Genomic DNA, 21,999 nt, shown 5'->3' on the forward strand with positions numbered 1-21,999 from the left:
ACTATACTTTCATTTATACAATTTTAGAGGCCGATATTTCAACGGATGCCATTATTCGTCGACCTATATAGCGGAAATGCAAAGATCACCCACCTTAACATTTAACAAACATTTTTTCATAGCAATGAGCTGCAGCAGAGAGCAACATTAGTTTCGAGATTTTAGTTTTCAGCTTATGTGAGAGCCAGGATTCAACTACCATAGCCTGGATATGACGGTAAGCGGAGTATTCTGAATGTTGTGTGGGTCCACAATAAATTTCAATATTTGAGTCCACGCTCTTCAAGTACAAATACGATGAGGCTAACTATAATACTGTAATATTTTCATTTTCAAGTAATGTTCTTGGAGGTAAATCAGTCCATTATGTTTGATGATTTTACTGTTCAGTTGCGAGTTACGTAAAAGAAAAACCAATTTTGAAATAATTTTCTAAAATAGTTAAATAACACAGTAGTAAAAAAAATGAAAGTGTATATTTAAATTTCTTTGAATGATAGATTTCAAGTAAAAATCGTTTAACAATTTTTGCTCCGAACAAATGAGAAAAATATAAATAAATAAATAAATATACTCCTCCCAAAGTGCCACTTCAGAACCCAGGACCCCATGATCCGGAGGAAGCAACGCTACCCACTAGACCAAGAAGATGATTACTGTGAATGTGGAGTAACACAGAGGATTGAACATTTGCTCATGTGCCCACAGATGGAGTTTGATTGCACAGCAGATGATCTATTTCTGTGCAATGATAAGACCAATAAAGCTGCAGAGTTTTGGAAGAATAGAATTTAAATGCTCTCGCCTAGACACAGAAAGTAGAGTAAGTACATCTGAACCCATGAATAACAACCTGCATCAACAATTTACATGTAAGCTGTGTCTTTTCCACTTGAATGACATTTGAAGAGCTTCTGGGTCATTTGACAATTGTACTGAAATGTGTCCAAGACCTAAAATGCCTCTTCACCAACAAAAATATAAAAATCTTTAAGCATCTAGTTAACATAATATGCTTGGATCCAGAAAACGTAATAGCCGTAACAAGTTTTCCACTTCTTGGGGCACTGATGTTAGTGGTTGTGGGTCTTGTGCAGTTCTCGTTCAAATCTAGGAAGGCATGGAAATGTGACTGCTTACACCTACAGATTAATCTCCAAGTCCACTAGCAATTATTATACAACTGAGAAAGAGTCTCTTGCAGTTATTTCGAGAATTTGTAAATTCTGACCCTATTTATATAGCAGACCATTCACTTTGTGACCGACCACCACCCTCCTCCATGTAGGATGATAAGCCTAACATATCCAGCATGACAATGGTTCGATGGGCACTGAAGCTTCAGGGGTGTCATGTCACAACAGTAACAATACAAAAATTTATGCAAACACAAAGATAACAACTGCCTTTCACAGAATCTGTTGGAGGAACATTCCAGTACTAACGATATCTCGGTATCTCAGTTATCATTGTGCTATTGAAGACTACAGTTGAACAAAAATAAGATCTAGCATTACTGAAGACCATATATGTTAGAGATGAAAGAAGCTCTCAAAGAAGAATCCAGACAAATAGATGACACACTATATAAATGGACTTATGGCCAGTATAATACTACTTAAATTTCAGATCACGATAGTAACAAACTCTGCTAGAGTGATCACAATAATCCGAAGACACTGTCAAGTACTTGAAATAAAGCACTACACCTAGTGTTTGCAATGCATTATTAAAAGTAAATTTATCTGAGAAAAATCATCATTTAGTCTTTTAAGGTAAAAGAGTACAGGTGTATATACAATTGACACCTACATGTGCCACCCTGTAATGTACATTACACCAATAAATTACTCATCTTGGTTGATGAATTGGACAAATGAATTATCCCTGTTATGATTTCATTGACCTTAGTCAAGTACTACTATGGATATATTTTTCTCTGTTTCATATGGACACTCCAAGTATTAGTGTAGTGTAACAGTTGAGTGTCCCTCTGACACACTTGCATCTTTATGAGGGTTTTTCAATAGGTTATTTTAATTTCAACTTACAACTCAATTATTTACATTTCATTTTTATCAGTCATCTGATAGTAAAGATAGATAATTACACTATACCAGTCATACTGAAGTATTTTTACAAATCCTGTATCAGGTCATCTGGGATTTGTGAAGACCCTTAACAGAACCAGAAGCAGGTATCATTTGCCAGGTCTCTACTGATTTGTCAGACATTATGTAAGCCAGTGATGGATGTATGTGCTTCAATTAGTCCCGGGACACCTGCTACCAATTCCTAATGCAGTTGCTCAGAAGGGAACTGATCTCCTCAGGAAGTTTCCCAAGACAGAAAATGGTAATAAGTGGGTAATAGTGAGCACTGACTACCTCAGTGACTACACTTCCACAAAAGTTCTGGATTTTGGCAGTTTTATTGTAGAAGACATAATTTTGAAGCATGGAGCTCCCTGAGTATGTCTTTGATCACGGAAAAGTGTTTCAATTAAGACTGGTGTCAGAGGTAATTTCACAACACATCACCTACTGGATGAAAACTGTTCACTACCTGCAGATACACACTCTGTATACACTGATGCAGAACAGTGAGGCTAGGATACCATACTGCCTCTCATGGCATTTGCATACAACACAGCAAAGCAAGGGAATATCTGTTTCTCATCTTTTTTCTAAACCAATATCAGGATACTTTGCTTCTATTTCAACTTCGCAATGTTCAGATTAATTACATCAAACAGTTCATCACCAGACCTGAAAAAACAAGGCAGCTGGCAAGCACTCTAACCCTGATCACACAGGACAATCTCATGCCAAACATCCATTTGTTAACTACAATCCAGTTAACCTAGTATGGATTTTTAGGTCTGTACAGAAGACTGGGACACACACCGAAATAAATACATACACATTCAAATACTTCATTCTTTTTGTTGTGCATATCTGCGACTCAGCATCTCTGCTATATGGTGAGTAGCAACTATCCTTTTCATTATATTGTTACGTTCTATCCTGGGTTTTCCTTTGTTTGGCATTTGCATACAACACAGCAAAGCAAGGGAATATCTGTTTCTCATCTTTTTTCTAAACCAATATCAGGATACTTTGCTTCTATTTCAACTTCGCAATGTTCAGATTAATTACATCAAACAGTTCACACCAGACCTGAAAAAACAAGGCAGCTGGCAAGCACTCTAACCCTGATCACACAGGACAATCTCATGCCAAACATCCATTTGTTAACTACAATCCAGTTAACCTAGTATGGATTTTTAGATCTGTACAGAAGACTGGGACACACACCGAAATAAATACATACACATTCAAATACTTCATTCTTTTTGTTGTGCATATCTGCAACTCAGCATCTCTGCTATATGGTGAGTAGCAACTATCCTTTTCATTATATTGTTACGTTCTATCCTGGATTTTCCTTTATTTGAAAGCAAAAGCTGAAATGCTTAACTCCATTTCCAAATGTTGCTTTATGAAGTAAAACACAAGAGAACTGTTCCAATTTAATACTTGTACCACTGAAATCATGAATAAGTATCAATGCCAGTGGTGTTGAGAAACAGCTGAAATCATTAAAATCGAATCCACATCAGATTCTATAGCAAATCTGTAGTTCAGTTAGCCCCTCTTCTGACTATAATCTATTGTAGATCCCTTGAACAAAAAACCATGGCCTGTTCTTGGAAAAAAGCACAGGGCACACCGGGCTACAAGAAGGGTAGTAGAAGTCTACCGTACAGCACCTTTGACAATGATTTGTTGCAGAATCTTAGAACATATTCTGAGCTCAAACATAATGAGATATCTTGAACAGAATGACCTTCTCAATGCCATCCAGCATGGATTCCTAAAATATTGACCATGTGAAACTCAACTCGCACTTTTGTCACATGACATACTGAAAGCTTGGGATCAAGGTGGTCAGGTAGAAGTAGTATTTATCGATTTCTGAAAAGCATTTGACTCAATGCCACAAATATGTCTGCTGTCAAAAGTACGATCATAAGGGGGCATCAAGTGAAATTTGTGACTGGGTTGAGGCCTTTCTGGTAGGGAGGACGAATCATGTTACCTTGGATGGAGAGTCATCGTCAGATGTAGAAATGACTTCAGGTGTGCCCCTGGGAAGTGCGTTTGGACTCTTGCTGTTCATGTTGCATATTAACGACTTTGAAGACAATATTAATAGTAACCTCAGACTTTTTTGCAAATGATGCAGTTATCTATGACAAAGTACTGCCTGAAAAAAGCTGCATATATATTCAGTCAGATCTTGAAAAGATTTCAAAGTGGTGCAGAGGTCAGCAACTTGCTCTAAATGTTCAGAAATGTAAAAGTAGTGTCCTGTGGTCGGCAGAAAAGAACTAATGATCAAGTTTGAACACATTTTATTTAACTAAAACGCCTTCTTGGTGTCCACTAATTTTCAAACTCAAGAATAACAAGAAACACAATAAATCTTGTGGTGGAAAAAAACAGATAAAAGTTACAAGACAATGAAACGAAATAATAACAACTAAAATGCTATGCTACACAATTCCAAAGTGGCGTTACACCCAGCAAGATACAAATTTTTACAGAAGACTACAGCAAGAGTCTACTGGGCTACAGCCAGCGTAACTAATGGCTGGTGCTGTGCTAGCTGTAAGTACACAATGCCATTCTGACACAGCTGGGGTGCTTATAACTCCGATTCTGCGGAGTGCTACACTTAGTCATATTAGTTCCAATTAGTGGATCTCTGTCACATGGCTTTTCACAAAGTTGTGATGTGTTTATGTGGAAGGTCTGTTGATATTTACATTCACTGGCAATGTTTTGATATGAGTTCTTGAAGGGAGATTGGCAGCCCAATTTGCTTGTCTGTTGTGTGGGCACTCTAGCTGATAAGGGGCTGCTGCTACATAAAATTTTGCACTTTACAAAATGAAAAAATGTAGGTTCCTACGACTATAATATCACTGAGTCACTGTTGGGATTGGCCAACTCATACAAATATCTGGGTGTAACACTTTGTTGAGATAAGAATGGAAAGATCACACAGTTTTAGCCATGGGTAAAGCAAATGGTAGACTTCCGTTTATTGGTAGAATACTGGGAAAGTGCAATCAGTCTACAAAAGAGATTGGTTACACGAAACTTCTAGGCAGATTAAAACTGTGTGCCAGACTGAGAGTCGAACTTGGGACCTTTGCCTTTTGCAGGCAGGTGCCCGCGAAAGGCAAAGGTCCCAAGTTCAAGTCTCGGTCCAGCACACAGTTTTAATCTGCAAGGAAGTTTCATATAAGAACACACTCTGCTGCAGAGTGAAAATTTCTTTCTGGAAATACCCCCCAGGCTGTAGCTAGGCCATGTCTCCACAACATCCTTTCTTCCAGGAGTGCTAGTTCTGCTAGGTTTGCAGGAGAGCTTATGTGAAGTTTGCAAAGTAGGAGACAAGGAACTGGCAGAAGTAAAACTGGGAGGATAGATTGTGATTCATGCTTGGGGAGCTCAGTTGGTAGACATTTGCCTGCGAAAGGCATAGGTCCTGAGTTCAATTCTTGGCCCGGCACACAGTTTTAATCTGCCAGGCAGTTTCACGTCAGCACACACTCCACTGCAGAGTAAAAATTTCATTCTGGAGAGTGTTTACAAATCAGTCATGTGACCAGTTTTAGAATATTGCTCAAGTGTGTGGGACCCTCACCAGATAGGACTAAGAGGGACTATTGACTGCATACAGCAAAGGACAGCACACATGGTCACAGATTTATTCAATCCTTGAGGTGTGTCACAGAGATGCTGAAGGAACTGGAAGTCTCTTGAAGACAGATGTAAACTATCATGAGAAAGCCTATTAACAAACTTTCAAGAACTGGTTTTAAATGATGACTCTAGGACTATACTACAATGACCTATGTATGGCTCACATAGGGATTGTGAGGATAAGATTACAATAATTACTGCATGCACAGAGGCATTCATACACTCAATCTCCCCATGCTCCATATGTGAACGAATGGGAAGAAACACTGATAACTGGTACAATGGGACATACCCTCTGCCATACACCTCATAGTCATTTGCAGAATACAGATGGAGACGTAGACGTGTTCTGTCCCTGATATGGGGCCACTGTTGTTGAGGAAACCAAGACATGATGCCCGTCAAACAAGCCAAGAGAACCAACACAAAGTATGTCTTTCATCAAGCCCTGCAAAAACTAGTAAGATAGGTAGAGTTCTAAACAGGCAAGGGCTTGGACAAGTCTCCCAGCCACACAGGAAAATTCAAGAAATGTTGTGATCCATTAAAGATAATCTTGGACTGAGAGTGCTGGGCATTTATCATATTTCTTGCAAGGGTGGCAAAAGGTACGTGGACCAGTGTATAGGGATTGTTGTCATTCATTACACTGGGCATCAGTGTCATCTTAAATACAAGAATTCAGAAAAATCAGTGGTAGCTGAGCACAACCTATGAAATAAATACAGGGTTTTGTTTGAACAAACGAGAATACTAACTCACGCATGAACTAATTGAACTCAGAGACTAGCTATGCACTTAGCAATGTAAGGAAGTGTATGCTTGACAAGGAAAAAGCATAGATGAAGACTTCTTGCAGGGATAGCACTGCAAGCAATGCTTGATAAAGAGTGCAAACATAATCTATGGACATAGAGGGCACGACCTTGGTAATTGCTAATTCCGTGTTGTTGCAATGATGTAATTCAGCCTATCAGATGTTCTCTCCTGGAAATAAAGAGGGGGAGACTTGCCAGTTTCACTATTATTAAAAGCTCGGGATTTTATCTGAACTTGACATGGCAAGTAAACTGAGAACTTTTTATGCAAGGACTCCACTGCAAAAGCTTTTACAGCCATGCTCCCCAGCTGGCAATAAAACTAAATGGATGAACAATGTCTATAGAGTGTACTCATTTGGAGCTGCATGTTGGTGTTGTGACACCCTGTGCTGTTCAAATTATGGGTGCAGCATTGTATGTATTAAGATTTTTTGTCACAAGATGCATCTATTTTGCTTGATTTTCATTTGAAAAGAGTGAGAAATGAACCCAGTAAGCATTACACCTGTGGACATTATTCTTATGAAAGATTGTACATGGCCTTGATTCAAACAGTCACCCCATTCTCAATGTGATGCTGCTGCAAGCCTGTTGTGGAGCTATAAGTTTTGTTTCTTTCTTTCTCAGGTCTTGTATTTTAAATTGTCACAGATAACACACCTCTACGAAATTTTCATATTTGTGAAACTTCCAAGTGGGTTTGTGCCAAAAAGTACCAATGTATAAAATCAGACAATAAAAGTATTCAGCAAATTCAAACTGAGAAATGCACAAGTCTTAATGGTACCAGTAATTAAGTGATATGTGACAGAGAAAAGCTAAAGAACAAGATCTTTGGCTTTTCATGTTTCAAACAGTTCTTCTCCTACCTGTACAGATCCCCAGATTAGCAAGTAGGTGCTTCTCCTCTGTCACTCGGGCTAGATTTTTTCTACATGTTCATATTTAGGATTTAAATTTAAGTGACATATGAAGTCTACAGTTCAAAATAACACATATTACTGGAAAATAGCAATTCTGACTTACCTCAACAACAGTCGCAGGTGCAACAAATGTGGGGATTATTTCTAAAAACTCTTCTATGACAAGATGAGGATGAGAAGCAATAATTTTAAGCAGATTAGGAAAGTATTTTTTCAACATATTTTGTTCAAGTGTAGCTAATTTATTTTGGTTCTTCCATATAAAAAGCATGATATCCATAGCAGCTATGTCCGAAGAATAGCTGTGATACACTGCATCTCCAAACAGTTGCTCACTGATGTGATAAGAGTTATATCCCATTGTCTCACCTGAAAAAGAAGCATTTTGTTGGAAAGACGACAGAACCTGATCAGTATTCTTATGACACAGCATCTGTTAATGTATGAAACCATCATATAAGTACTGATTATGTCACTTAGTCCAAACAGTTGTTCTACTTTCTTGATGTCTTACAATAAACTTCAGAATTAATTGTCCATCCACGTTTCTTAAGATCCACAAACAAGATTCATTTCCCCCCCCCAAAAAAGAAGAGGATACTTTCTGGCTGGCAGAGTTTGATGTGCTTTTATTTGGTTTGTTGGGCAACTTGCTGTGACTCCTACACTATCAACTGCTATCCAGTCTCTACACTAGCGTACAAAAACTTATAACTCATCAGAACTTATGAGTCTGTCGCACAAGCCTCCTCCTTAAGCATTCTGACAAAAAAGAAGTCCAGAGAATCAGTCATATGTTCACTTTTGTCATTCCCAGAAAGTACTTTTGGAACAAAGAACTTGTACCCTAATTGTATAGACATGATCTCATGGGTGGAGGGGGGGGGGGGGGGGGGGGGGGGGGAGGGGGGGGAGGGGGGGGGGAGAAAAAGAAAAATGCAGAAGATAGTCTGACAGCTGAGTTCATAAAACACATTTTCATGAAATATTCATCAATTTCAGTAACAGTTCATTGACAAACATAAGGCAGGTGGCTAATTCATTCATTCTTCCACTCTTAAATGACACCACTGAAGCAAAGTACCTTCACTCTTCACATTTTTGTTCATATACAGCACAAATTTTGTGATGATTATTAATGGTGTTGCGATATTTCACTTCTAAAAACTGTATTACAGGAAGTATATCACGAATGACGAGCTTTTCAAATGTAACACTCATTTTGAATGGTTACTGCAGCCAAGTGAGAATCTCTCACTTAGTATGTGAGTCAGTGCACAGTTGTACAGCCGACTTAGCCAGAGATGGATCACTGACAATTACGCTCTCATTTGTCGAGACGATAGTTAGCATAGCCTTCAGCTACGTCATTTGCTACGACCTAGCAAGGCGCCATAACATTTGATATTATTTTATATTGTGGTTATAACATGTACCGTCAAGAGAGATGTTCTACAATTGTGGATTAAAGTTAAGTATTACATCAACTATGTACTTTATTTGCTACTATTAATTCCTTTAACTGTTCCAGACCTCACGCCAATCTGCGTCAGCTTAACGCGTGCCTTTCGGCTTCCTCTCATGGTGACTTGGCTGTCTTGCCAAGTCACAACAGTAACCAGGTATCATTAAACGGCTGTTAAGTTTTCAATACTGAAGGAATAATATTGGAAATAGTGCAAACATACCAAACACTAAACAGGATAGTCATTTTTCATGTTGTGTAATACCAATAATGGCTGCAAGAGATGGGACACTCAACACCAGCAAAGATGACTGATGGCCTTACAGTTAGATAATACACACAGACTGCTTCACATTATGAGGTATGTAATTCAATCATTCTTGTGCAGAGATGGTGGTGTATGGTGAAGGGAAGGAATGCCAAAATTTGTCTGGAGACAATAAAGAATTGTCACACAAAGCTAAATGAGTACAGGTTTGGTAAAGGAACAGCAAAAACAGGCCGTCCATCCACGTCTCAGTGTCCTGAGAATGTGGCGACTGTGCAGAACAAGTTCAATTGCAGCCTGGGGAAATCAACACATCAGGCAGTTTGTGAGAACAGACACACAAGACATGCTGTGCATCAGGTGTTGTATAAAGAATTAAACTTTTGAGAACGGAAACCCCATTATGTGCAGCAGCTGACACCAGAAGACTCTGATCACAGAATAGAGCAGGGGAGTTGATGTTGGGTTGGCATGCAGATTGGGTTCAATTGTTTCAGAACATCATCTGGAGCAACAAGACCATATTCCATGTGGGAGGTTTTGTCAATTGGCAGAACTGTCATTAATTGGTGTCACATGATCCTGGAGTTATGGTGGAGAAGATGCATTCTCATTCAAAAGTGCCCATACAGTGTGGAATAATGGCCACAAACGTCATCAGCCCATATCTCCTGCATTACACAATGAACGGGGAAAGCTACCTTCAAATGCTTCACAATTATGTTTGACCCACAGTATGTGGATGAGAAAATACTGATGACATCATCTTCATGTAAGATGGCGCACTGCCTCACTTTGCAAATGTCATGCGGAACTGGTTAGATGAGAAGTTTCCAGGACATTGGCTGGGGGTACATGGACCTCATGAGTGGCCTGCAAGAAGTCCAGTCTTGACATCCTGTGAGCTTTTTTTTGTAGGGTGGGGCAAAAGAGGAAGCGTACTAGATGAAACCTCGCACACTGGAAGCACGGATTTGGAGAGTTCTTACCAACATTCCACACAAGTTCCTCCAGAAAGATGTGGATTCCATTCCAGGTAGTTTGAGGAGATTGGTCAATGCCACAGGTCCCTATGTAGAAATTTAATGGAGTTCCAACATATGCAATTGTATTCCCATCAACAGTGTACACACTGTATTAATTTCAAATAAATAACTCTGAAAAGACAGAAGTTATGCCTAGTCACTCCCTGATCACCCTGTATGTCTGTTTTATAGTGCAATTATCAGATACTAAAGTCCACATTTGTTTTTACAGCATGAAATAATAACTGACACAACACACCCAACATTTTCAACTAAGCACAAAACATAGTTAAAATATAATATTTTTTAAATTCATTTATAATAGTTATCCTAATTACTTTCAAACAGTAAGTAAAAATCTCCATATCTGTTAGGATATTTTCATGAACATAATTAAAATACAGTCCTTGAACTGCCAGCTGAAATAAATCTGCCAACTGAAATAAACCTGTTGCACACACGCTGTTCTGCACCTCGCATGAATCTCAGGAACTTCAATATCACTAAAAGTCACATCGATGCAGAGCTTTTATTTTTTTAAATTTATTATGCCAGACCAATACCGGGCCTTATGTCCATCTTCATTGTGCACCTGAAGGTAAGCAGCCAGTTGTAATGAGACACCCTCCTCTGACATTAGTTTTTCTTTTATAGAAATAACCGATACCATTTATACTATCGATTCTTGTATAGGTGAACATTATCACAGTTGTTTAACTATTTTAAGAATTTCATATGATTCTGCATATGACATATTATATTTCAGGCAAAAATGTACAAAAAAAATTAATGTGTTACAATCGATACACACTAACAGTTAAAATCATTCTTGTTTTAGAAATATTTGAAATTACGATTTTTCTGGCATACTTAAAATTAATAGTATTAATTGCAAAATCTAATGATAATTATTAAATTTATTTCTGGACTCATGTATATAATAATGATATAACTTGGTGATGATTTTTCTTTTTTTGACCAAGTTTGTAAACTCTTTTGCTTTGTAAATTCTCTGGAATATTGTGAGCTCGGCAGAAAGTTGCGAGTAATGGACATGCCTTTGATGGCTTTTCTAAGTTTGTCAACAACAATGTAATTACTGGTTTTTTTAAATGTGGAAAATGTAAAGACAGTGTAATATTAAATAATGTGACAAAGAATAAAATTCAAGAAATATATAGGCAAATCTTCATCAGTTATTTAGTCACCAGGAACCCACAACATTAAATCAAAATTTCAGCTGCAAGAATGTAGCCCTAGACACAAAAAGTGGAGCCAACAACTTCAACAACAACAACAACAACAACAACAGTGAGATAATGAAGATAAGTAAAGAGTTTTTCATTTGCATATCTTATGCCTCTCGAAGCTTTTGAAAATAATGAAGAACTAAGAGAATTTTAATAGTGATATGTGGGAGGGTAAGATTACAAGTGTGTGTGTCAGCTGGGATCTGTTGACTGATAACGAAGTTTTCTCTGTTGCTAAAGAAGAAAGGACAGTTATTTGTATTTGCAGTTTTTATGTAAATGAACTTCAATCACTTGACAAAAAAAGACCTAAGAGCTGCACAACAAAGTCGTATCAACAGTGATGAGATAATATCAACATTGATGGACCGGATGAATTGAAAGAGGACTTTACAACTATGATGAAGGATATCAGAAAAGATACGTACAAACTATTTGTGAAATTAGTTTTTCATGGTGGATTCGTGTGATTGCCAGGATAATGAATAGAGACAAGGGTAGGGGTGATGAAGTGAAAGCTGTAGAACCCAGCCAAGACATGTTTAAACCAAGTGAAAGTATAGTCAACATAGAAACATTTAAAACTGATATTTTGCAGTTGATTTTAGCAAAATTATAGGAAATGAAAACAGAACAGTCTGAAAACAATAGTAAAATGGACAGGGTACAATACCAAATAGACCAACTTAGTAATCAGGTTTTGGAACTACCAATGGGTTGTTGGATGGATTAAAAAGTGTGAACGAAAAAGTTGATGTCTTAGAAACTAAATTTATTGTTTTGAAAAATGAGTTAGTTGCACAATCTTCATAACAGGAGAAGAATGTTAAAGATGTCAGAGTTCAACAGAAGGTCTTAGAGGAAAAAATGGTACAGAACTTTAGCAGTTCAGATAAAATATTTTAAAACAATATGCTAACTAACGTAAATCTTTTACATCAAAAATTTCAATAGTTCAGGAAAATTGCATTCACAACAGTCTGTATTCAAATAATGGTATTGCGTGGTCCAACATTCCAATAAGAAGTTTTCCATCAGACAATTTACGTCCAGTGGATTTTCTACACCACTGTAGAGATAGTTTTGTGTCAGGCATGGGTGACGACCAAAAAAATTAAATTTGTTAAAACATGTCTTGAAGGCAAAGCTCTGTCGTGGGTAAATCTAAATTTAAGTCAGTGGGAAACATATCAAAGTTTCAAAAAAAGTTATTAAAAGTGAATTTATGAATTGTCGAAATTATAGGAATAGTACCTTGAAAGAGTTCTGTAAGAATCAACTTAAGAAATTAGCTCATCTAGATAAACCATTTGATGAAATGACATTGACTGATGCACTAAAAAGGAGTTTGCCAGAGAGGTTGCAATGGGATTTAGTACATGGACCTGACGATTGCCTTGAACAATTTTTATGATATGTTGGCAATAGAAAGAAGCATGTACCATAACAATCGAAATGATAAAGATCATAATAGTAATAACTATAGAAACAGAGATCATGGTAATTTCCATCAGGGTCAAAATGGTAACAGAGACAGAAATTTTGAACATCACCAGAATAGGAATAATGGGGATAACCATGGTCAACTTAACAGAAGAAACAACCATAGAGGCAACTATTCAGGAAACGGCACCCAATGAAGGTCCACAGTTTTGGGGTGCGGAAACACAACAAGTACAGGACCCTCAATTTACACTTCCAATTAGACAATAATAACAGTATTAATAACATGGCACAGGTGCCTGAAGTTGAACAGAAGGAACATCAGATTTCTCAATTATGTTTTGACCAAAAGTTTTGGAATACTATGTATAATTATAATGATGTAGGTGCTGATCACAGACCAGAATGTGAGAGTAATGAGAATTTGGATGTAGTGTTTACTAATGATTTCTTCTCTTGCTCAGAAAAAAAACGTTATTGATGTATGAAAAATAGGTGATGACTGTATTGGATCTGAATTAGGTGGTATTTTTGATGTAGATAAGAATGAGAGCTGTGAAATGACTGAGGGTGGTAAGTCTGAGACTGGTAGCTTATTGCAAATGAATGTAGGTGAGGTGTGTGACTTTAATGGAGATGAAACTTGTTGTCTTAATGATGTTATTGACGAAGCAATTTTGGAAGAATGATAATAATAATGATAATGATGATGATGATGGGTATCAGGTTTTGTGGAGTTTAAGAATAATGAAGTTTCATAGGTAAGTGATGTATTTAATGATGTAAGTGAAAGTCATGGAATACCAGACAAGTCAAAGCAGTTTTTCATTAATGTCATGCAGAGTAATGATCCAAACAGTAAAGATGAGTTATCTGTAAGCTTAGAGAATAAAGGTGAAAACTTCTTGAAATTTGTGTGGGACCAAATTGACAATAACGTAAATAAATGTGCATTCTGGAGTAAGTTAGCTGCGGTTGGTCAGAATTTGTATACAAATTTGTGGAATGAAGTGAAAGAAGATCTAAGTAGGAAATGTAATTTTGACAGTAATATATTTTGTGTTCCTCCTGTAATAAGTGATGTTAGTTGTGCCATGGAATCCATTCAGTGTGTTCAATCTTTACCTGAGAACATGAGTAACCAAAGTAATGGTATGATACCAGTAAAGTTGTTAAAACCTTGCAGAATCAGTCTAGATGTAGCATTTGATGAAACTGAAAGTGATTTCTTACATGAGGTGTCTAATAACAGAGACGATAATTCAGATTTTGGATGTCCTTACATTAAGATTAAGATTGATCAATGGGAAGGGAACCATTTGATTTATACAGGTAGTCCAATTTGTGGTATAGCTGAACAATTTAGAGACAAGATTAAACATAGTAAGAATTTTGTGGAAATGTCCATTGTAGGTGTAAAGATAAGAGGAGCTACAGGTAAGCAAAGCAAATTGGTAAAATCTCAGGTACTTTTAATGCTTAGTATAGAAGGCAAAACATTTGAACAAGGATGCTTAGTGATCCCAGTCCAGAAGAAAATATAATATTCAGTATGGATTGGATAGTGAAAGTTGAGGCTTGTTTTGGATAAAATGATAAAGAATTATTTATTTTGCAATCTAAAAGTAATATTTATGTGAAAACTAATTTCTGTATCTTAAACTGTGGGAAAAGTTGTAACTATTTGCAAAACACTGTGAACCACAGTGAGTACAAGGTGTTTGATGATGATACAGATTTTGACGAGATTGAGGATCAAGAGTTTGAAAGTGTAGTAGATTCTAAAGTAAGTGAAGTGACCTACAAAAGGGACAACTTAGGAATTTGTTATTGGAGTTTAGAAACATGTTTAGCGAAAAACCAGGAAATGCAAAAGGCTATCAGTGCATACTTTACCTTAAATATTATCAACCTTTCTTTCTCAAGCCATATAATATACCATTTTCAAAAACGAAAGATGTAGAGAAAGAAATTCAGAAAATGGAAACATGAGGAGTAATTAAGAGAGTAGGAGTGCTTACAATAATCCTTTAGTTGTCGTAAGTAAGAGAAATGGTGGAGTGAGAATTGTTTTGGACTCTAGACATCTTAATAAATTTCTTATCAGAGAGAATGAGCATCTTGAGAACAGGGATGAGCTGTTACACAAATCTGATCATGTAAAATATATGACTAGTTTGGACTTGATCTCCAGATTTCACCTGATCCCACTTGAAATTAATTCTACAAAGTATGCAGCATTTTTGTATGGAGGTAAGTGTTTTCAATATTGTGTCGTGCCATTTGGGCTAAATGTATCTGTAACTGAATTCCTAAGAGCTCTGGATTCTGTCTTAGAAAGTGAAGTGAGTTCAAAATTAATTGTGTATGTTGATGACATTCTGGTCGCTGAAAAGACTTGGGAACAACATTTGAATCTCTTAAAAGATGTGTTTTCAAAATTAGAATTAGGAGGCATGACTTTGAAAATAGGTAAGTGCAAATTTGGTGTGGAAGAAGTTAAATTTTTAAGACATGTCATATCTGAAAAAGGAATTGCACCTGATAAAGAGAAACTTGATGCCACTGCTGACTTTCCTCCTCCTTGCATAATAAAAAATAGCTTAAATCATTTTTTGAATTAACTGGATTTTACAGAAAATTTTGTAGCAGCCAAGCTTTGAATGCTTCATGCTTGTGTGAACTTTGGAAGAAGAACCATTTGGGACTGGAATCAGGAGTGTCAGGATGTTTTCGATGAGGTCAAAGGGCAGTTGTGTCAAAGTCATATATTGTTCAACCAAGGTTTGTCTCTTCCTTTTTGTATTATGACAGACAGCAGTGATATTGGATTGGGTGCTCATTTATTTCAGGAGGTTGAAGTTGATGGTGTTATTAAACATACATCTCATGCATTTGCTAGTAGAGTGTTGCAGAAACACGAAAAGACGTGCACTGTAACTGAGCAAGAACTTCTGGCTGTACATTGGGTGTTCAACAAATTTAAATGTTATTTACTAGGTCACAAAGTTATTATCTAAACTGATTACAAAGCATTATGTTATCTTCAGGTGTATAGGCTGTACCATAACAGAACTACTCATTGGGCCTTGTTTTTACAACAGCTCTATTATGAAATCAGATACATTAAGGACACAGATAATGTAGTTGCTGATGCTTTGTCTAGGCTATCTTTAGGAAGTGAATCATCTAACAACTTTGGAGAAGCTGAAAAAGAGTTTAAAATTACATACTTCAGAGGTGTGAAAGAGGAAAAAGATATTTTGAAAATTTTCAAAGACGTCTGGAGGTATTAAAATCATGATCAAAACTGGAAATTGGTTATGAGCATGTTGGGTAAGAAAGGAGGAGAAAAAATAGAACAGTATTATAACGTACACAAGGGTATTTTATTCAGGACATATAAGACTGACTCAGAGGATTGGAAATTACTTTAGCCGGAACAGTGTATTGATACTTTAATTACTTAAACACATGAGAATTTTTGCCATTGTGGATCAACCAAATGCATACAAAAGATTCAGGAAAACATCTGTTTTATAACATAGGAAGACAAGTAGAGGCCAAATGCAAAACATACTGCCTAATAGTAACCTTGATCTTGTGTCTGTTGATGTTTATGGACCCTTACCTAAATCTAAGAATGGATTTTGTGGTGGTTGACATATTTTTGAAGTTCATAAAGCTGTTTCCTCTTAAGAAAGTTACCAGTAAGCAAATCAACTCTAGGTTTGAAAACACGTATTTTCATCAGGTGGGTATTCCTAAAACAATTTTAACTAATAATGGTTCTCAGTTTAGATCACAAGCTTGGAAAGATTTTGTTGATCACACAGAAATAAGGCATATTCTAACCTCGGTGTACCATCCTTTGAGTAACCCTGCACAAAGATATAAGAGAGAGACTGGAAGACTGTTTAGAACATATTGTAGTGAGAATCATACCAGTTGGAAAGATTAAGTCAGTGATTTTAAGGATATTATGAACAGCTTACAACATTCTTCAACATGTTTTTCACCATTTCAAATCATGTTTAATCGCAGACCAGCTAACCTGATTTTTGAAAATGTTGAGTTTCCACCTTGTAAAATTCTGTCACCACAAGCGAGGGAGGAATGTGTTATGGATATGATGAAAAACCAGGGGGATAGGAGAAAGCACACAGACTGGATGGTCAAGGCAGAATTTATAAGTTTGAGGTAGGGGATCTTGTGTTGGTGAGAGCCACAGAGAAATCTAAAATGTTGACATCGGAGATAAAGACATTTTTTGATATTTATATTGGATCATTCGAGGTTCATGAAAATCCACATCCTAATGCATACAGACTTGTGTATCCAAAATATATGAAGTTGTTTGGATTGCGCAATATCACTGAACTGAAAGCATATAAACATGATCTGTAAGTTTCTGATTTTTGTTTGTTCATTCTTTTTCCATTGTCATGAATTTAGTGTTCAAGATCATGTAGTTTCTAGAGCTCTATCTTATCCATTGACTGAGTTTAAATCTATCTGTATATGCAGAAGACTAGATAGCTGTGTTTTGTTTGAATGGAATATAGTATGTAAGATGTTGTGATTTTTAAGGTCCTGTTTTATCTGCTGACCGAGTTAAAATCTATGATACACTATATAGATACGTGCTTTAATAGATATGTACTTTAGAATTTGATACATGTATGAGACTAAATGAGTACATCCTTTTACAATTTTGAAATGGGATAATGTTTATAATTTGTGCTCTAACAATGAGGAATAGTATCTGACCCTATCTATTTTAATAGTCCTTTTTTTAAAAATTGCATTTAACTCCATTTATTAATGTTGCACCTGACATAAATCCCATATAACTGACTTTGAAAAGTTATTAGGAAGAACATATCTCATGTGATCTGAAGAAGGTACTGAACAGCACATTTAGTACACAAAACAATGTTTCAGGATTTGATGTGAATGCTAGACAGGAAGTTACCTATCCACTGGAGCGCGTGACGAGAACTCTAAGGAGGAAGCAGGAAGATGTGGGCGGGTCCACTCCCCACACTGCTGTATGGCTGTATCCTGTTGGACCAGTCAACTTAAAGGAGATCGTGGGTGCTGGGTAATGTACTTGAGCATCTGTTGACTGGGTCTGTGTTGTGACTGATATTTGTGAATTGTTAGCCAAGGCTGTGAAAGACAGCATAAATGCATGTGTTTTCAAATACAATACATTATGTGACTTAAAATTAGCGTCCATTTTGTTTTTATCATTTGTAAGTGAATTTTCTAGGTTTTTATATACGTAGGTTATTTTGTATGGGCAGTTAGCAAATGGTGTGGAACACATTCACTAGTGTAGATAATAAAGCAAGATGTATGCATGTCTGCTTTCATAGTCTGATTTTGGTTCTCAAGCTACTGGATTGTGTCATTATTCAAAGCTATTTATGACTAAGTTTATTTGAATGTATCCTGAGTATTGCAATATCGTATCCGACTGGAACTTGAGTTGTGGACAGACTCGTGCTTAGGTCTGTTTTGGGTACCCTGATCATCGCAGTTCTCTCTCTCTCTCTCTCTCTCTCTCTCTCTCTCTCTCTCTCTCTGTGTGTGTGTGTGTGTGTGTGTGTGTGTGTGTGTGTGTGTGTGTGTGTGTGTGTGTGGCTAGATGCTTCTTACAGTTGCTCTTTGCACATAATTGTAATTATTGATATGATTATGAACTTTATTCATTTTGTTGTGTCAAAACATTTTTTGCTGTTTTGTAACAGGTGTGGTTTGGGTTTGTGGGTCGATCCCCACATCGTAAGCTTAGTCCCTAATATTTTTCCATTATTTTGTTCTCTCATGAGTCAACATAACCTTGAATACTCTGGTTTATGCGGCTGACTGATTCCTACTTCTTGATTGAGTATATTTTTCTGGTCTGTACCTGTCGTCATGAGTTTTTCATACACTTAGGCTCTGAAATTTTTCTCTTCTCTTTTGAAAATTTTGAAGGTTTGATTGTATGGATGTCAACTTACAATTTATTATTCTAGTAATTTACATTGTCTCTGTATTTACATCTATAGTTTAGTGGTGTAATGGTGTAGCTTTGATTTTGTAGTATTTTCTTGTGACAGTATTTTCCATAGATCTGAAAATTTGAATGCCATATCCTGAAACACGTATAGATTATGATTTTTGCAGTAGATATTTTTCTTATGTTTTCTGTAATATGTTATGTATTAGATACTTCTATACATCCATATTCTATATGATGTATTATATTACAGGAAAAAATGTATAAAAAGAAATTAATGCGCTACAATCGATATGCACTAACAGTTAAAATTGCTCTTGTTTTAGAAACATTTGAAATTGTGATTTTTCTGGCATACTTAAAATTTGTATTATTAATTGCACAATCTAACGATAATTATTAAATTTATTTCTGGACTCGTTTATAAAGTAATGACATAACTTGGTGACGATTCGTCTTTCGCCGACAAAGTTTGTAAGCTCTTTTGCTTTGTAAACTCTTTAGAATATTGTAAGTTTGGCAGAATGTTAGGAGTAGTGGGCATGCCTCTGATGGAAGAAGACATTTATGTAAGTTTGTCAACAACAATGTAATTATTGAAATGATAATTAAATCAATATCCTAAGCTGTCAACGGCATTGATATAGATCTACAGGGACAGTTGAAAACGTGTGCCCCAACTGGGACTAGAACCCAGGACCTCCTGCTTACATGGCAGACGCTCTATCCATCTGAGCCACTGAGGGCACAGAGGGTAGTGCGACTGTAGGGATTTACCCCTTGCACGGTCCCCGTAAGACGCACATTCCCAACTTAATGTGCGCACACCACATTCGTAGTGCCCCTGCACATTACACTCATTACTTGTGGCAGACAATCTTAACGAGTTCCGTAAGAGTTCGAGCAATGCGTGTGCATCCGCACAGAAGAAGAAGGTCAATGGCTGGTTAGCCTGAACTATATGAAGATGGTATCTGTTCTTTCAGACATGTCTGAAAGAACAGATACCATCTTCATAATGTAATTATAGTTTTTTTTCTTTTTAATGTGGAAAATGTAAAGATGTTGTGATATTTAACAATGTGAAAAAGAATAAAATTGAATAAAAATATAGGCAAATCTTCATCAGTTATTTAGTCATCAGGAACCCACAATGTTAAATCGAAATTTCAGCTGCAAGAATGTACCCTTAGACACAAAAAGTGGAGCCAACAACAACCTCGAAGTATGAAGAGACTAAGAGAATTTTAATAGTGATGTGTGGGAGGGTAAGATTACACAGTCCAATAACGGTCCAGTACAATAAATTTTAAAAATAAATCCTTTGCAGCCAATATCAACAGTTGGTCACTGTGAAGGTTCTGAAATGAGCTCAATTGTCTGGAAATTCAAGAGTCTTATATCAGTTCTAATTTTCCTAAAGTCAACTTGGTCATGATCATTGTTCATTAATAGCGTAAGTTACAATAATATTATCAAGTAAGTATTTTTTACTTTGTATACATACCTATATTTAAAAGGAAACTCAGGGCTCTTATAAGGATGGAAACATCAGAATGTTGCCCTTTAAATCTTTCGGTAACATAACTGTTTATTCTTTTCACAATTACTAGTGCTTTTGGACCCCACTGTTTATCACTGTGGACAAGTTGACTGAGTAGATCCAGCACTTCACAAAGAACCTGAAAAAAATGTAGTTAGCTCAAATGAAATGAAATACTGGAAAAAATTGTGCTTTCAAGGTGGCAAGAGATATATGAATAAATAAAAGATGACATAAATGCTAGTTTTCAAAACCAGAGATTTCCTATCAGCTAACACAAGAGAGGAAACAGTTGCACAAATGGTGTATACTTAGTTATTAAGCCAAAAATCACAACAAAAAGCCAGGATCAGTCATTGTGTTCCATAGATCACATCAAGGTGGAGAACCTTCATGGATGTATAAGAGTCAAGCTGTACACAAATGGAAAACAAGCTAATAATCAAACTTAATCTGCGCACTATATAAACATTAAACTCTCACTACACTACTTAACAGTATTCATGCTAAATTTAACCAAATATATTAGATAGAAAGCTGCTGCTTCTTTGCTCATATTAAGCAGCTCCTGTTTATCTCCTATTGGCAGATTAATATTTACTTAACTACATCGGTATTTTCAAACAAAATCATTACCAACATCTGCAAAAACAATGTCCTGGTTACAATATGCTATGCCTAGGACTTGTCATGCATTTTTACAATGAACACTGCTACTTGCCTTGTAGCTAACAGAAGTTTTCAATCCTTGAAACTAAATATTCAGGTAAATCATATGAAGAGTGGTTAATGAAGTAAGTTAGAATTTTCTTTTGCAGTGGCAGCAATTCCCAACTTCTTGCTTTGTGTTAGATGAGGGCTTATTCAAAACCTTTGCACCAGACTACATAATTTTCTCTGAACCTTAGACAAGGAGGCAAAGTCTGCATTAAAATTACTTCTGTGCCTTGTATTGTGGTTGCATAAACTACAATTCAGCTGAGACTGACCTTTTTTGTCAGCAACAGAATCCATTAAGGAGTAAATGTACTGAGAGATGACTGTAAAAAGTTCAAGATCCTTTAAAACACCTCTGCAAGATGTGTGGTTATTTACTGTACACAATATTTTTACAGCTTGCTTCTGCTAGACAAACACTTTATTTTGATTGGGTGCACTGCTTCTGTAAGACGACAGGAACTGAAAAATAGCAAAATAAGCCAACATTCCTGTCTTTAGGTCAACTCAATGAGAGGTGCTTCTAAGAGTATAACTTGCTGAACTGAACTTGTTAGTTAACTTACACTGTTACCTTACACCACTTGTTGGTCTGTTGCCCTAGTTGCATCTGGTAAGGTTGAGTTGAATTGGGACTAACAAACATTATAGTCCTTGAACCATCCTTTAAAGGTATTGGAAGATCATTTACATCAGCGCACACTCCACTGCAAAGTGAAAATCTCATTCTGGAAACATCCCCCAGGCTGTGGCTAAG

General features: G+C 36.5%; 1 protein-coding gene and 1 non-coding gene across 3 annotated transcripts in view; both read right to left on the reverse strand.

The window, feature by feature from the left end:
• Window positions 1-21,999, reverse strand: part of LOC126475376 (AP-5 complex subunit zeta-1-like) — a 159,521-nt gene that overhangs the window by 77,264 nt on the left and 60,258 nt on the right. For both annotated transcript variants that reach the window (XM_050103199.1, XM_050103200.1), the window contains 2 exons: window positions 20,490-20,664; window positions 7,625-7,890 (listed from right to left, as the gene is read on the reverse strand). In XM_050103199.1, coding sequence (XP_049959156.1) covers window positions 7,625-7,890; window positions 20,490-20,664 — 441 coding nt within the window. The remainder of the gene's footprint in view (window positions 1-7,624; window positions 7,891-20,489; window positions 20,665-21,999) is intronic.
• On the reverse strand, window positions 19,655-19,729 carry Trnat-ugu (transfer RNA threonine (anticodon UGU)). The gene has a single exon. It is a non-coding gene; the product is annotated as a tRNA-Thr (tRNA).

Source organism: Schistocerca serialis, chromosome 4, assembly GCF_023864345.2.
Source record: "Schistocerca serialis cubense isolate TAMUIC-IGC-003099 chromosome 4, iqSchSeri2.2, whole genome shotgun sequence".
Taxonomy (NCBI): domain Eukaryota; kingdom Metazoa; phylum Arthropoda; class Insecta; order Orthoptera; family Acrididae; genus Schistocerca; species Schistocerca serialis.